Source organism: Crocuta crocuta, unplaced genomic scaffold (assembly GCF_008692635.1).
Source record: "Crocuta crocuta isolate KB4526 unplaced genomic scaffold, BGI_CrCroc_1.0 scaffold15, whole genome shotgun sequence".
NCBI classification, from domain to species: Eukaryota; Metazoa; Chordata; class Mammalia; order Carnivora; family Hyaenidae; genus Crocuta; species Crocuta crocuta.
The window spans coordinates 1,985,086-2,003,097 of NW_027530508.1; the positions used below are offsets into that span (position 1 = coordinate 1,985,086).

The 18,012-nt window shown below is 42.0% G+C and overlaps 1 protein-coding gene and 1 pseudogene across 2 annotated transcripts in view; both read right to left on the bottom strand.

Moving 5' to 3' along the window:
* The window catches only part of PTPRA (protein tyrosine phosphatase receptor type A), a 115,116-nt gene that overhangs the window by 22,634 nt on the left and 74,470 nt on the right, over positions 1-18,012 (bottom strand). For both annotated transcript variants that reach the window (XM_077766974.1, XM_077766973.1), the window contains 3 exons: positions 11,823-11,913; positions 10,608-10,684; positions 2,599-2,635 (listed from right to left, as the gene is read on the bottom strand). In XM_077766974.1, coding sequence (XP_077623100.1) covers positions 2,599-2,635; positions 10,608-10,684; positions 11,823-11,913 — 205 coding nt within the window. The remainder of the gene's footprint in view (positions 1-2,598; positions 2,636-10,607; positions 10,685-11,822; positions 11,914-18,012) is intronic.
* On the bottom strand, positions 2,644-5,456 carry LOC144233900 (large ribosomal subunit protein uL18 pseudogene; annotated as a pseudogene).

Consider the following 18,012-nt stretch of genomic DNA (forward strand, 5'->3'; position numbering starts at 1 on the left):
TTAAGAAAAAATAGTAATAAGAAAAACAAATATTGACAAGTGGACACTTGGCAAAAAGATGTTCAGAGGCCTTGCCACTGCCTGGCAAGGTCAGGAAAAATCTCCTGGAAGTGGTGACATTTGAGCCATCTGTTCGGGCAGATCAGGTGAACAGGAGTTTAGAAAGGGGATACAATGAGAAGAGGCACTCCAGGCAGAGGTGCAAGGGGTAGCAGCAAGAAAGAGCATGAGATGTCTAGGAATTGTAGGGAGTTCAATAAGGTTACTGTGTAGGGTACAGGAAGTGGCAGAAGACAGAGCTGGGGCAGAGGCCAGGCAAAGTCTGAAGACTCGTTCTACAGATAATGGAAAATAGCTGTAGGATTTTCATGAGTGCAAACAAAAGTTTTGCATCAAGAAAGGCCATTTTCATGGATGGCATGCAATAAGCAAGGCTGGGCCTCCAGGGTCCATCAGCAGGCTATGACAACACAGCTAGAAGAGAAGATGGGAATAAGACAATGGGTCAGAGAAGGCAGGTTTTGGAGAAAGAAATAAGAGGACCACTCATATTCAGAGTAAGGAACAGGTAGGAGATTTGGATGTTCCCAAACCTGGCTTGATTAGATGGACTGGATTCCAGTCATGGTGAAAGCCAGAGAATACAGGAGAAAAAGTAGTTTGGGGGCTGAAGAAGAGGCGTATTTTAGTGAGTTTCTTTTAAGATTTTAAGTAATCTCTACACTCAGTGTGGAGCTCAAACCCGCAACCCCAAGATCAAGAGTCACATGCCCCACCTACTGAACCAGCCAGGTGCCCAAGGCATATTTTAGTTTTGATGTTGAAAAGTATGAAGGTAACCAGGTGAAGGGGTAGAAAATTAGTTTGGAAATGTGGCTCAGAAGCTCAAGAAAGGCAGTAGCCAAACAGGTAGGTACTGGATGAGGTCCCTCAAAGAGAATACAGAGGAAGAGGAAAAAAGAAGGGGTCAAACAGAATCCTGGGGATTGGAAGCATTACACAAGTTCAGACAGAAAAGGCCTGGGAGGAAGACTAAGGAAGAGCAGATGGAGAGGCAGATCTAAGAGAAATGGTGCCATGAAAGATAAGAATGGAGCTTCAAGGAAGTAGTCATCCACAGATTTGGGGAAAAACTATATTTAAGAGGCAGAAAGAAGAAGAGCCAGAGAAGGAATATTTAGAAAAGTGAGAAAAATCGAGAACTGAATGTCAGGAAATAACAGGGTAAAATTTCAAGGAGTGTGAAGTACTGTGGAGGGGCTCAAGAGGATGGTAGCCTGAGAAAAGGTCCACCAGAAAATCATAGGTGACCTTAATCAACAAGGCCCCATGGCAAATAAAGAGAAGAGACTGCACGTGATTGTTGGTGCTAAAATGATCACTGAGTAGGTGGCAGTGGAGCTGGGCTTCAGAGGGTAGACCTGACTTGATGGATGGCTACAGAGGGTAAGAGAAAGCAATGGTTAGGCAATGGCCAGGTCCTAGTGGGAGATGGCAAGGGTAAGAAGGATCTAAGGTTTTTCCCAACCACCTTGTTTTACTTCTATATCTGTTTCATCTCTACCATGATACTTGTCCAATAGAATTTTTCTGCAATGATGAAAATGTTTCATTCATATCTGCACTAATATGGTAGTCTCTAGCCACATGTAGCTATTAAGCCTTAAAATGTGACTGGTATGTTTGAGAAACTGAATTTTAAATTTTATTTAATTTCAGAACATTAAAATTTTAATTGTAAATAGCCACATGAAGCTAGCAGCTACAGCACTGAACAGTATAGCCACTTACCAAAACTTGTTAATTTTGGTGTAAATTGTCCTGTACCAACTATGGGCCCCAAAAAGACATGTTTTATTCCTTTCCATATAGCCCTCACCTAGGGCAGTGCCTGACACATAACAGATGGTCAATAAACATTTGAATGACTAAAACAATGGACTTTGATGGACCACCAATAACATCCATTACTTTTTAGTGCTGCAAACATCACGATATTTTTGCTAGGATGTCAAAGGCGGAGGACATGTGTTAAAACTCTGGACGATGGGGGCGCCTGGGTGGCTCAGTCAGCTAAGCATCTGACTTTGGCTCAGGTCATGATCTCACGGTTTGTGGGCTCGAGCCCTACGTCGGGCTCTGTGCCGACAGCCAGCTCAGAGCCTGGAGCCTGTTTCAGATTCTGTGTCTCCCTCTCTCTCTGGAGACTGAATTCAAATTCAAAGTCTGAGCAGCCTGGCTTGAACCTAAGGTTCCCATAGGCCCCCAAACAGAGGACCTCCTTAGACTGTGGTGTGTGTGAGTGTGTGTGAATCTGTGTGTGTGTGTGTGTGTGTGTGTGTGTGTGTGTGGCCTTCTCCAGTCCTTTTTATACCCATACACAAAAGTTCTTCTTTTACAGGACCCTTGGAAACTAAGTCGTCAAAATGAAGGCCCTAGTTATAAATGTGTAAGGCAGACTGCATTTCTTTCAGGTAATAGTAATTACAGAAAAGTTACGGCATTCTGACTAATCTATTTAGCATTTGGAAGAAAAAACCCAAACCCACTAATGAGCTCATGCTTAAGCCTGAAAGTAAAAATTTATCATTACTTTACCTTGTGCAGCAATGAATTTGTTCTTTTCTTGGTAGCCCTGGGGGTGAGGAGGGAGGGAGAAAAAGAAAGTGAGAACCAAAAATGGATAGGAATGAAATTCTCCAGACTCCCAATCAGTTACCAAAGCCTCCCTTGTGAAAAGGTTCAGGCCATTAACAAGATTTCCATTCTAGAAATTTCCAAAGGATTAGCTCTGGATAACAAAGAATCAAAGATGACAAAGATCACATGGTCTAGGCAGTCTGATGTAAGAACATCCAAATACCAACTCATAGGCTATACTTTTTTTTTTTTTTTTTTGCTTGGTGAATAAGTTTATTATTGTCTTTATCTGAAAAATCTTAATAGAAAACTGTGGTTTGGTTGATTAGCTCTCAGCAGCCTACTCCTGAGCTCTAATGAAGCTTGCTTTCTTCTGAGCCACCTGATCTTTCTTCTGGGCAAGAGACATTTTGGGGCTTCTTTCTTAGGTTTCTTCTCAAAGACTGGATTCTCTCGTATAGCAGTGTGAGCTTTCTCATACATCTTCTCCATCATGTCTGGAACAATGCTGTTCTTTATGTATTGAGAGAACAGCTTCTTGTAAGCATCTTCATCTTCTTCCATTAGGTAACACATACGATCTGCAATGCTTTGACATGATGTCCTTCCGACGTGCTTCTGCACTGAATTCCTTGTTTTCCAAATCATAACCAGGGAGTTGTTTGGTATTGTGAGGAACAGACAAGCCTCCATCCACAGCTCCCTTGAGGACCCCCAAAACTTGATCTCCAGTAATAGTTCTGGCAAGCCCTGCATCCAAATAGCACCAAGTTGGCCATCAATGCTTTCCACATTGTATTCATCTCCCGTCACTTCTACTTGGCCTTCATAGATCTTGTCCATGCCAAACCTACTGAGAAGCCTGTGGGCCAGCAGTAGGTTACAGCATAATTTGTCAGGCTGACCTTCACCCTATACTTTGGGAGTTCCATTAGCATAACCTGACAAACTATCATGTCTCCTTCTATACGGGCGTAAGCAATCTGACAAATGATATCTCTGTTGGTTATAAGAACTACCATCCTGTATTTAGGTTGCTGCACTTATTTTTATCCTGAATTACCAAGCGTTTCCGGACACAGTTAGCAGTTTTACCCTCTTGTCTTCTAAATTTCACTAGGTGTCTCTTGAAGTAAGCCTTATTCTTGACAACTTTAACAAACCCCATCCCGTGGAACAGAGACTGGCGTCCACCGCTCACCACAGACCATCAGCTAGACTGTTTCTGACACTTTCTCAGCAGCCGACAATCTAGGTCTTAGTGTTAATGTTAATGAATACGAACCCTCTGAGGCAGAAGAAGCATATTTCGTGGTTCCAGGGAGGAAGCTGGACCTTCATGAGGAAGGAAAAGGGGTTCTTCTCTTTTAAGGGGTTATTTCTTTGATAATGCTTTACCCAGGTACAAAAACTTTTGGAGAATAGCCTGGGGGCATGTGGAACAGTTCCCAGTGTGAGACAATGGGGTTCTCCATTGCTGGCAGGAGACAAGAAGCAAAGGGGCCTGGGAATGCCAGCTAATAGAAATGGAGCCTCTAAAAAACTAACAGCTGGCAGTAACTTTCTTTTTCAGTCTTTATTGTTTTAGTTATATATCTTTTCAACCTTTTGTTCAATGCAGTGCTCACTTGAGAAGTCCTAGGTAAGTGATAAATCATCTGATTTAAGGACTGTAAACCACCCTCTGCTGCTCAAAGACACACATAAGGTAGGCAATGAGGAAGAAGGCAGTTTCCCAGATGGGACACCATGTCACACCAAGAAAATGGTGTGAAATACAAGCGTGCGAGGCAGTAGCAGAAGAAAGGAAGGGGCCTGAGTCTGAGAAGCCATGTCCTATTCTAGTTCAAACCAGACCAGGGCAGAGTTGCTTCCTAGCACAGAAGTAGAAAGCTTCTGGCCCAGAACTGGACATGTTTAGAGTCAGTAATAAGCTTGTTAGAGTTTTTATTGAGAAGGGGAATTCACATTCCTGCAAATGTTTTTAATCATTAGAAGATGAAAACTGAGAAAGCCATAACTGATTTATAATTAAGCTTGTCATTAGACCTGAGATGCTCTTAGAGGATATTAAGTCATATCATACCCTTGCTCCATGAGAAGGACGTGTTAACTTCTCACAGGCGCATGTGGGCTTAATGGCTAAAAAGCACTGGAGGGCCCGGCCACAAAGTGTTTCCTGTCCCAATTAAGAGTATGCCATATGTCCCCTACGAAAGCATGCCGATATTGTGATATGGGAACATTACTTAACCAACAAGATGGATGTAACTAGAATGAGGCAAAACTACTGCTCCTCCTTGTGTTACGATCAAGGGAAAGACAAAATGTGACTCCCTGGTTTTTGAGAGTCAAATCCTAGCTGGCTCTAGTAGCTACATTCCTATGAGTTAAAAATAAACACTTCTAAAGACCCTATATACTTTTAGATACCTAAAGTAAGACTCCAGATTGAAAACCCACTTGCCAACTGTGTCACTATCTGTTTCATCACCTCTTTGTGACTAATGTCAGATCTGCTTTCAGACCTTTGTGTTTTCCAAACCATAGGTCTCATTCCCCTGCTGCTTGCTGCCACCAGTCTATGGTGCTGGGTACCACTTCTCTTCAAGACCCACATGTGATCTCAGCTCTCTGTGAAAAGGGCTTGGTAAAGGGTGGCCAGGGGGTGCAAATGGGGGGTTACTGTAAATGAACAATAAAGTTCTTTTTTCTTTTTTAAAGCAGGCTTCATGCCCAGCGCAGAGCCCAACATGGGGCTTGAACTCACGACCTTGAGATCAAGACCTGAGCTGAGATCAAAAGCCGGATGCTTACCTGACTGAGCAACCGAGGCGCTCCAAACAATAAAGCTCCTATTGAGGCAAAATGTTCTAAAAGTTAAGAGGCAATAGGTAGGGGGTGAAGTTTCTTTGAGGTTATGAAAATGTTCTAAAGGTGGCGAGTGACGGTTGTACATCTGTGAATATACCAAAAACCACTGAGTTGTAAACTTTAAATGGGTGAAAACTATGTTATGTGAATTACATCTCAATAAAATTGTTGAACTGTTTTTAGGGGTGTCTGGGTGGCTCAGTTGGTTCTGTGATGACAGTGTGGAGCCTACTTGGGATTCTCTCTCTCTCGCTCTCTCATTGCCCCTCCCCTGCTCATGTTCTCTCTCAAAATAAACACACTTTAAAAAATGTTTAATGATAATGATAGCAGAACTGTTATCACTGAAATTCTGAATTTTACACTTAAAATATTAAAATTTTGTTACATAAACTATTCTTCAATAAAGTCAGAAGGAAAAAAAGAGTTTTTGGTAAATGTGAATAACTGGCAGCCCACAATAAATGTCCTCCATTTGTTTCAGCAAAGGACACTGTTTGCCCCTATTCTCCAAGTCCAAAGCATATCTACTCCTTATTTCCCAGTGATTTCTCTCAACTGCACTTAACCCTGGTGGCAACCTGGTACTTCCTCAACTCTTCCTTTATCCTCTGTCCTCTGATATATTCTTGTCTCCTGGTCTCCTTCTGTGTCACTCATGAGTCCCTCTGGCTCAGTGTGCCTGGCAGAGGCTGGTGGGGCCCAGGCCCCACTTTTCTTTCATTAATGATTTTCAAGGCCATGGCTTTGGATGATCTCCTCTGAACTCCAGATCAACATGACCAACTATATGGTGGATACACCCATGTGGATCACCCTATACTCCATATACACCCTACAGAGTACCACCCTATACTCTCTCACATATACAATCAATCACCAAGTGCTAGATTCTACCTCTAAAGTTTTTACTTTGTTGCTTCCTCTCCAACCCTTCTATAGGCCCTCATCATCTGTGACCTGCTACTATCCAACTGGCCCCTCCTAAATCCATGTTGCACATGGTAAACCTAAATGATCAATAAACAAATGTGGCCATGTCACTCCTTGTCCTTAACACCTTTAAACCTCACTGCCTGGACAATGAATCAAAACCCTTAGCTGTACTGAAAATTTGCAGATACCGTTAGATGGCTCACTCAGCACCCAGTCCCACCTCCTTGTAGCTAGACTTCCTTACTATAGAGGCCGAGAAACGAAAAGCTAAATTCCCCAGACTCCCTTCAGCTCAGTTCTGCATAACACCTAGCAGATGCTCCTGTACCAAACCTGGGGCGGAAGTAAATAAGCAATGTGAGAAGGTGACCGTGCGCGAGGGTCTTCGGCCAAGCACAGCAGCAGAAGCATCCGGTTCTTCTGTAGCCTCTGTGCAGAAGTTTTACAAGTCCCATGGGATAGCTGGGCTCCTCTATGGCTGCTCTGTTCCTTGCTGACAGCACACTGGCTTGATTCACTGGCTCTCCCACAGATTTTGTAACTACCCAGTCAGTATCTTATAATAAACCCTTCCCTGTTTATAAGGGTAGATAAAGAGTGGACTCCGTTGTCTGCAATGAAGAACCCCAATGGACACATCTAACATTCAGTGCCTTCTAAGACGGAGTCTAATTCCCTCATGATTTCCTAGCTTGTTTTTTTTTCTTCTTTTTTTAAATTTCCCATCTTGTATCTTATAATCTTAGATTGCAGTTTCCAGTCTCTGACTTTGCTCACGCTTCTCCACTTGCTTTGAAGTTTCTGCCCATCTTTCTCCTCTTGATTTCAGAGTTTCCCTTCAATATTTAGCTCTACTGGATCACTACGTTGTCTGAATGTCTAAGCCCCACAGAACCTGGCAATACTAGCTTTGCACATATTGCCCACTAAAGGAAATGGTCTGTGTGTCCTAACAGGGACCAAATGTTATTTATCTCTGTAACCTTTAAGCCTACCCACACGGTGCTTAGCACAAAGCAGGTGCTCAAAAAAACCCTCCTGGAACTTAAATCTTCTTTAATCCTTGACTCTTACTCACAGTTAACCTTAAGCTTTTTCTTGCTTTTCTACTTTCACTGAATTGAGAAGTGCCCCAAATTTAACTCTACATCTAAACTTTCATCTCACTTATTAATAACTCTTTGGTAACCAAGCATTGTAGGATGCCCCACTGTGAGCTCCAACTAAACAGAGCCAAAGGAATGGGCTTGTTTCCTCCTAGACCACCACCATGAACAAACCCATCTTACTGCTTACCATCTTTAACATCCAACTAATTTTTTTCTTGAGCAGTGGGAAAAGTTCATTCGAGTATATAAGATCAGAAAGAAAGAACAGTAGGAAAGCTCTCAGAGAGGGACATTTGAAAGTGAATGCCCCTACCATTCAACTTATTTTTGACTGTCGTCACTCTCGATGTGGGAAGGAGGCAAATTGATTATGGTGATACACACTGCTGGTTACCAACTAAAAAAGCCATTCTTCCCTTTCTTCCTTGTCACGAGAACCATGATTCTGTTTGGATGTTTACTTTCCAGTGGCTACTCCCAGTTTCTGAAGGGTAAATCTTCGTAATTCTTGATGCCCTACCTAGTGACTAGAGAAAGGTGAGATCCAATCTTGGCCTGCTGAACCTGAAGGGCATGGTGCTGCAGAGGCTTCTGGGAAAGGTCACATACCCTAAAAAGGGTAAAGCATATGCAGAAACGCTCCCCATCTCTGCTGTTGTGTTTATAAGGAATGCCTGGAACCACTGGAGCCATCCTGTGACCACCAAGGTAATGTGCACAGGATGAAGATAAGCAAGTAGAAAGATGGAAGCACCGGGTGCTTCTTAAGGAAGGTGTGACGACTTTAGCCAACCCTAGAACTGGCCTACAACCCTAGAACTGGTCTTCAGGTTATATGAGATATATACATGCTCCTATTTAGACCACTTTTAGTTGAATATTCTTTTATCTGCACCTGGATACATTCTAAGTGATATTGCTATGCTCTTCTGTTCAACAGTCAAGCTGTTCCTTCCAACGCCTTCACCATAATCCTTGATAGAAGTCCTGGGAATCCCAGCTGATTACTAGCTCTTCTCTATTTTCTTCATCTACCACATCAATCATGTCTCTTCTTTCCAACTATAAACACATGACCATCATGTTAAAAACATAGAAGAATGTCAGCAAATCCAGTCCAGGGAGGATGTCTGGACTGCTCCATTTCTGAAGTTCACCCAATAGCTTATTTGTTGGGTAGTCTCTTGTTCTCTCATCTTTCTCCTGATCCTACATTTGTTCTTTCACTTTCTTGAGACCTAGAGCTCCCTGACCCCACCACCTTTCCCAAGTGTACTAGTTCATTCCTAATGTTACTCCCTTTCTCTACAGAACCTAAAGCACATGGCTGACTACTTGAAGCAGCCCCTTTGTCTGACTACCACAACTGCTCTGCATATTACCAATCCTAGGGCACAGCTAGAGAAAAATCACACAGCTGAGGCTCTCACACATCAATGGTTTCCATCTTAGCCCCTCAGTGCAGCTAGACTTGCCTTTTTCTTTCTCTCTTCAGTATTCTTTCTTACTGACCTCAGAAGACTTTCATTACTCTCATGTCACAGTCCAACCCCCCCTTTTTACCAGATAACCAGCACTCGACTTCTTAGAGAATAGATGTGGGGCGCCTGGGTGGCTCAGTCAGTTAAGCATCTGACTCTTGATTTCAGCTCAGGTCATGATCTCATGGTTCATCAGTTTGAGCCCCACGCCGGGCTCTGCACTGATAATGCAGAGCCTGCTTGGGATTCTCTCTCTTCCTCTCTCTCTGCCTCTCCCCTGCTTCCACACATGCTCTCTCTCAAAATAAATAAACAAATGTAAATGCCACATCTACAAACCATCTCTAGTCAATATTCTCCTTTACCATCAATCTCAGGGGAACAAATGCCCTTTCTCATGTTCAATGCTAATCTCTCCATCAGTATTCCTTTCAAAAAAGCTGTGGTAAAATATACATAAGATTAACCATTTTAGCCATTAAAATGTTTTTTGTTTATTTATTTTTGAGAGAGAGGGAGGGAGGGAGTGAGCATGAGCAGGTGAGGGACAGAGAGAAACTGAGACACAGAATTGGAAGCAGGCTCCAGGCTCTGAGCTGCCAGCACAGAGCCTGATGCCAGGCTCAAACTCACAAGCCATGAGATCGTGATCTGAGCCAATGAGCCACCAACTGAGCCACCCAGGCACCACCCATTTTAGCCATTTCTAAGTGTATGGTTCTGGGGTATTAAGTTTATTTTCATTGTTGGGCAACTATTACCACCATCCATCTCCATAACTTTTCCATCTTCCTCAACTGAAACTCTCTGCCCATTAAACAGAGGTTCCCCTCTCACCTCAGCCCTGGCAGCCACCACTCTACTTTCTGTCTCTATGAATCTGACTACTCCTGGTACTCGTGTTAAGTGGAATCATCAATTATTTGTCCTTTTGAGAGCAGCTTCTTTCACTCAGCACAATGTCTTCAGAGTTGTAATATGTGTCAGAATTCCCTCCCTTTTCTGAGACTGAATACACTCCACTGTATGTGTCCACACTGTACGTAGCTCTTCATCCAATGATGGGACGCCTAGCTTGCTTCCACCTTTTGGCTGCTGTGATTAACACTGCTGTGAACGTGGTGTGCAAATTCTGTCAGTGTTCTCTCCATGGGTCCTGCGTCACTAGTCACGCTTGCTCTGGCTAGCTTGCCGTCACTTCCGCGCACGCTCTCTCGCTTTCAAACTTTCTTTACTGGCTCCTCATAGCCCACAAAGTATACTCAAGTCTCTTAAAACTATTTCTGTAAACATTCTCTAAATCACCAGTAAAATATCTCCTCCCAGTTTCAGCTCTTCCCTCACAACTAACCAGACTTCCCCGGTGTCAGATATTCTTGTCCTATTCTTCCCGCTTTTGTTTTGAATAAGCTCAATAAATGATTCACTCAGTTTCTTAAAAAAAATGAGACTCCTTAGGGAAATCTTGCAATGACAAATATTCCTTCTAATGTGCAGCTGGGAAGGAGCCAGTAGATGGCGGACAATGGTCATTCAAGGTAATAATGGGAAAGCTCAAGTTCCTTACATTGATGAATGAAGCATTGATGTAATCAGAATCTGGAACTCCTTCAACTGGTGTCAGATGGACTCTAGAATGATCATCTAGGAAAAAAATGTAACGTTTCAGTTAATGATACAACCAGGCTGGCTGAGACATCTGTGCCTATGTGCACAGAGACACACGCGTATTAAGATGTCACTGCAGTACTGTTTATAACAGCAAGCATTTGGACACATCTCAGCCATTATTCAGGGACTAAATACATTAAGATATATTTACAACATGGGACAGTAAGCAGTCGATAAAAAGGAAAGTGAATGCCTCTGTTTCTTGACAGATGAACTGCCAATATACACCATTAAAAGAAAAAAGAACAATGTAATCAGGATACCAATTACATTAAAAAATATATGTAATATGCATATATTCATATATTAATAAGAAAACATAAGTATCTATAAAAGCCTAGTATAGTGATCTCTGTCATATTATGCACCCAAAACACAAGATAATTTTTTTTAAAGGATAAATATTTTTTGAAAAGGCAATTATAAAAACAAAGCACAGTTCAACATTTTGCTCTCACATTCCACTGGATTATGCACACCACAATTCTGGAGACCACTGGCCTGGACAAATGTCTGTCTGTCAGACTAGCAATGACTAACTCTGGGAAGGGGTTATGAAGAGAATTCTGTATTACGATTTCTTTGCAATAAGCACTACAGAAAACCGTAACAACCACGCACTTCCTGTCTTGTCCTAGTGAAATTGCTCCTCTTGACCTAGAAACTTTACGCCATCACAAAGACCTGGTCACCCTCCTTGATTGAACTTGATGAGCACCTGGGGTCACTCTGGGGTCCATAAAGGCTCTTCCAGCCCAAAGGTGTGACCCTACTCTCATTACCAACTCTCCGGAGATATGATCAACCTCGAGATTCTTTCCAACCTCAAAAAATCTGGCTAGAGGGGAGCCTGGGTGGCTCAGTTGGTTGAGCATCCAATTTGGCTCAGGTCATGATCTTGTGGTTCGTGAGTTTGAGCCCTATGTTGTGCTCTGTGCTGGCAGCTCAAAGCGTGGAGCCTGCTTCAGATTCTGTGTCTCCCTCTCTCTCTGCCCCTTCCCTACTTGTGCTCTGCCTCTCTCTCTCTCTCAAAAATAAATAAACCTTAGAAAAAAATCTGGCTAGAGATGCAGTTTCAGATTACATGCCAGGAAACTCTACAAACACTCACAAGGCAAGATGTTTACATATCGATTTTTTTCCTTGTTTTCCTCCTTGGAGGCAGCTTCACAGGTGGCTTGGATAGGACAAGCAGGGAGAGCCTGAAAGGTTAAGAGAAATTAGAGGAAGTTATTAACAGGGACAAACATCAAACATGCCAAATGCTGCACCATCCCCCAACCTGACAGCAAGCTGTAGCCTTATTTGGGGGGAAAAAGATGGGCCCAGGTGAATACTTGCAGCCTAACACAGAGAGTGCACCTCTTGTCTAAATATAGCCTGCAAGCTCCTTGGAGTTTAACACCAAGAATCCCCAGTGGGCAGAATACCCTTCCTGCTACTAAAAGTGCAACATGCTCTTTATAAGATTACTGGGTGGTTAGGGATCCGTTCAACAACGCTGGGTCAAAATGGACTACCCCAGGAAACAGGAATGGGGACAGAGCTGAAGGGATGGGCCATTTGTCCCCATGTTAACCAACATGGAAAGATGAGAAGCATCTCAGAATGAACCACACAGGAGGGGTCTGGATGGTCAGCTGAGTTAGGCCCTCTCTAGGGACCTGAAGGGTATGCCAGCCTAGTCTCCAGTACCACATGGCAAGGAAGCAGGGGAGTGGGAGGGCATTCACACAGATGCAGCAATTAGGAAGCAGAGGACTGGGTTAGGGGACACTGAATCTGCAGCCGTTTTAGCACTGGGAAGTGTGTGGGTAGAAATAAATGGTTTGATAGGAGATAGGCTGGATTATAAGAACTTGAGAAAATCTGTTAAACTTTCTAGGACCACATTTCTTCATCTGTAAAACTGGGTTAATGGTATCTGCCACATGAGGAGAAATACCATAACCTCATGTCTAGCACAGAATAAGCATTCAATAAATTAGTTTACACGAGTGGGAAGCTAAGTTATTAATTGAACTGCTTTCTTCTTACATGTTTCGTATATTCAACACTAAGAAAGAAAAACAAAGTTTAAAAATCCAACCTAGAGAACCTTTCTGACAAATGATTTGGAAATATGTTTTATGAGCCTTAAAAATATCCATACTCTTGATCTAGCAACTCCACTTCTGAGAATCTAGCCTGAGGAAATAAAAATCTTTGCTCAAATTATTTACTTTATCATTGTTTGGAATGACCCCAAAGTGAAAATGACCTTTGTCTTCAACAGTAGGGGAAGAGTTAAGTAAATCATGATTCATGTATTACTTTTCATTTATTTTTCAACAGATATACATATGTACCTATTAGGTGCTGGGATAAATACAGAGCAAACAGTGGTGAATCAATCACATACACAGTTCTTGTTCTCAAGGACAGCACAAACTTGTGAGTGAAAGACTTTAACAAATAAATAAATATAAATTACATACGATGCAAAATACAATGAGAGAACAGAATGCTACTACAGAAAGTCTCAGAAAGCCTAAGAAATGCCCAAATTTAGGTCAAGGGTTGGTCTCTGTGAGGAAGAAGTGTGGCAAATCGTATTCTAGGCACAGAGACCGGCAGCTGCGATGAGCCGGGGGCAGGAGAAGGCCGGGCTGTGTGAGCTCCCTCAAAGGTTAGGGAGGGTATGAGGTAGACAATGTGGAATGTGGTTGGTGAGGATGGCAGGAGGAAGTGGAGGAGAGAAGCTTGGCAGGGACAGATCACACGGTTCCATGTAGGTCCTTGAATAGGGAGTATGCATTTTATTTTAAGTGTATCAGAAAACCACTGGAGATTTTTCAACCGCACTCCAACTTACATGTTAAAGAATCGCTCTGGCTGCTCTGTGGAAAAGGGACTGGTAGGAAGGCAAGGATAGGAGCATGGAAGGCTGATGGTGTAAGGAAAGATGCATCTAACATATATTCTGGAGTTGGAAGTAGAGACGGGAAGGTGGGTTGGGGAGAGAAAGACAGGAATAAAGGAGGATTCTCAGGTTTCTAGCTTTGGTAATAAAAAAAATGTATGTATCAGTAAATAAAAGAAATGCCAGCCTAAATGCAACAGATTTTTCCAGATAGATTCAAAAGCTTTAAGAAGAGAACAAATATACTTCCTGGGAACAAGCAAGACCATGGTAGGAGAAACTGAAGTGGGAGACCCTAACAGGGGTCAGGGTCTCATAGTCCACCTGCCTTCACTCACTCATGAGAGTTTCCTTCCAGAGTTGAAGCCCTCAGGTTCTGCATGTCATTTTACTCAGAGAGGAATTTCCTTAGAACCTGTGCTGCCAATAATACATAAAGGGGAAAAGGGAGTTTCCTGGGCTGGACTCTTGCACATGGAACAGAGACCTGACCGAAGACTGGAATTTCCCAGTTCACCCTTGGTTTGCCTTCTCTTCTTCCAGACAGGCTAGATTTCCACAGGTTTCCACCCTGCTACAGGGCAGGATGAGATACAAGTCCTCATGACAAGCCAGAGGCATTACTGTTCCTGTACACCCCTTGTCTAAAATGAGGGAGAGCAAAAGTAGTGACAGTAAGACTCTTGAAAATAGGCCTCAGGACAATGACCACACCTTACAGTCTTATCAGCATTCCCAGCTCCCCACAGTCATGATGCATAAAAACTAGGTCTCCAGCAAGGCTGAGACCCCTAAAAGGAAAGTCAGGGAGAAACAGGCACGATTGTTTGGCAAGAGAAAAGAAAGGGCCTGACCCAGATAACTTGGTGCTACATGCAAAGGGTCACAATGAAGAGCCTGGGGCAGGGATGAAAAGCGAGGGGGGAACTCTAAGTCAGTTTCCACTCTGAAAAACCTAGTTCACGGAGCTACGCACAAGCAGCTGAACCAGAAGGCTACCAGATGTTAAAATCTCTAGAAACACTAGGTGGCATCAAAGACCGTTTCATCCTTTGCTTAAGCTTTTTCTGGCAGCAAGGCTTTGAATGAAATCACTTTTTTTAATGTCAAGTTAAAAAAAAAAGTTTTCAACTTTTGTATTTATAAAAAAGGATATCCATCACACAATTTAGGTATATTTATTTAAATATTATTCAATTAAATATTATTCAATTTTGAGAGAGAGAGAGAGTGAGAGAGAGAGCGAGCAGGGGAGGGGCAGAGAGAGAGAGAGAATCCCAGGTAGGCTCCTCGTTCTCAGCCCAGACCCTGATGTTGGGCTCAAACTCACAAACCCTGAGATCATGATCTGAGCCTAAATCAAGAGTCGGATGCTTACCGGACTAAGCCACCCAGGTGCCCCTCCCTCATATAATTGAAGTCAGAAGTTCTCTTTTGGCCCTTCCTCTTCACATCCTCTTCCTTTTCCTTCCACAAGTAAATGTAAAACTTGGGTTTACCATCGCCTTACTTTATTTGTATCCCACACATTCTGTATCTTCAAACAATTTATGTTTTTTTGTTCAGTCAGTCTGGTTTTTGTTTTTTTATGAAAATGGAATCATAATCAAGGGGTGGCTTTTCCTCTTGCCCAATATTATAGTCTGAAGATTCACTCGGCTTGTTCCAGGGAGTCAGAGTTCATTCACCTCAACTACTTTGTGACCCTCCATTTTGATACCACACCAACATTTACTGATCCATTCTACTAGCGATGACTATTTGGGTTGTTTAGAGTTAACAATCGTGCTTTGAGCACTAATTTGTATGTGTTTCTTCATGCACATGTGCAAGAGTTTCAGGTATGAGTATCTTTGACCTTACCACATAAGGCTGGGCTGTTTTTCGAGATGGCTGTATCAGTTTACACTCCCAAAAGCAATGTGAAGTGTTTCTGTTGTTATGTATCTTCAACATTTGCTGTCAGGCTTTAAATGTATCAACTGTAGGTTTAATTTACATTTCTCTGATTATTAATGAGGTTCACCATCTTTCCACAGTTTACTGGTCAATAGGGTTCCCTCCAAGTGTTTCCCCTATTTTTCAACTGGACTGCTTGTTTATTTTCTTATTTGTGGAAGTTCTTTATATATCCTGGATACTCATCCCCTGTCAGTACAAGTGTCATAAACATATTTTACTAAGTTTGTGGCCTGCACTTTCATTTCTTTTGTTGTGTCTATTTATGGACAGAAACTTCGCATTTTAATGTAGTCAAGTTGAAATCTTATGAAATCCTTTTTTACTGTGAGATCTTAAGTATACTTTCCTCCATTACTGTCTCTCTGTTTCATTGTTTTGTCTTTTAAATTACAGTGTCTGCACCAACTGGGACCAATTTTTTGCTTCGTATGAAACAAGAATTCAACTTCATTTACTCCTACAGGGTTGCTCAGCTGTCCCAGCACTACTCATTGTAAAGACCATCCTTTCCCCCATCAAAACTGCCATAAATAAGTTTCCACTCACACAGAATCTGCTCTGGGGCTATTCTGTTCCAGTGGTCAATCCGTTTATCCCAGTGAATACAAAACTGTCTTAATTAATTAATTTTGTATTAACTCTTTATATCTGGTAAGGCAGGTCTCCTCACCTTGTTCTTCTTCTTCAGGAATGTCTTGGCTATTCTTGAATCTTTTCTCCTCCATATAAATTATAGAATCAGCTTGTCAGGTTCCACAAAAAACCTGTTGGGATTTTTATGGGAATTGCATTGAATCTATAGATCAGTCTGGGGAGAATTGACATCTTTACAATATTGAGCCTTCTAATCCACTGATCTTAACTTTTCACTATTTAGGCTTTTTCTTCAATGTCTTCAAACACTTTTATAATTTTCTCCAAAGATTCTGCAAAATTTTGTTAAATTTATTCCTAAGTATTCTACAATTTGGATGCTACTGTAAATGACATATTTTTAAAATTATTAGGTTTTCTGATTGTGGCTTGTGTGTAGAAATGCATTAATTTTTTATGCTGTTTTTGTATCTATCAACCTTGCTAAAATGACTTATTAATTCTAATAATTTAGCTGATGAGTATTTGGATTTCTCCAAGGACAATCTTCTCTGCAAAAACACGTTTTGTTTTTTCTTTTCTAATCCTTAGTGCCTTTTTTTTTTTTTGCTTCATTGTGCTGCCTAACATCTCCAGTATGGTTGCTGGGTCTCATTCTCTTCTAAATCTGAATCCCCTTGCAAACACTCTCACCCAAGTCACCAGTGCCTAAGGACTCTGCCATGACAGGGTATCTACTTCCTTTTAAGGCAGTTCATCCCATCCTGGAATAGTTCTGTTTAGGAGCAACCGACACCCAGACACACATTTCTTTTGTATTTCCCTTGCACTGACTAGTGGAAACCCTAGAGGTCAGCTTCTCTGTCCCGTGGACACCCTAAACCCCCAATCCCCTGGACTTTGAATTCCAGAGCCCCTGACATAGTTCCTGCTCATTCCCATAGGCCTGAGACTCTGATTCATTTATTTAGAGATAGTTCGTCAATGTACAGGCTATTCTGTCTTCACTTACTCAGATGTCACAGAGTTCTGTCACCAGATTACACACACGTGTTCTCCACTTGGAAGTCCAAGAATTAAGCTGTCTCCATAAAGATGCAGATAGAGTCCAGAGTTGGGTCAGGGAAGGTGTCACATCTTGCAATGTGACATGGTAGATCTGGACCATCTCACTGGCTCTACTCTTCTCCCTCTTCTCTGTCACTTACCCTCTTCCTCTCAGAAGCTAACTAAATTTTGCCTTTTTCTTTTAAGCCTGTACATGCTCCAGGGACCTCAATAAGTGGCTTTTCAAAGTGTTTCTTTTAGATGAATTCAATGCTTCTTAGACAAACGCTGGCCAGTTAAAAAAGTCCAGCTTATATCTCTAGGACGAAGGCCATCGCCTGGAACTTTCAACCATTGTGGGGTTTCACAGAAATGCTGCACACTCTCCTTTTAGCCTCGAATATCTGAAAACAGCTGTCATGTCCTATGCTTATTATCCCTTCAGCTGTTCACCTCCATGGTCCAATTTTTGCCACAACAATTTCCCATTTGGTGATATTCCTTTTCACATAGCCTTGATCACAAGACTCCTGGGCATAGTTGAAACCAGGACATCAACTTTTTATTCTACATATTACATATCCATTAAAGTACAGTAGATATTATGTTAAAGCTAAGCTCCATTAGTTTCATTTACCATATTAAAAAAACTCTACTTTTTAAAATGTTATGAAAAGAACATGATTACAAAGAGTCAAATAATTCAGTAAAAAGTGAAAGTTCCCCATCATGTCTCTCCTATCTTCTGCCCTCCTTGTAGTCAACCACTGCTCATAGCTCACAGTATTTTCCATGC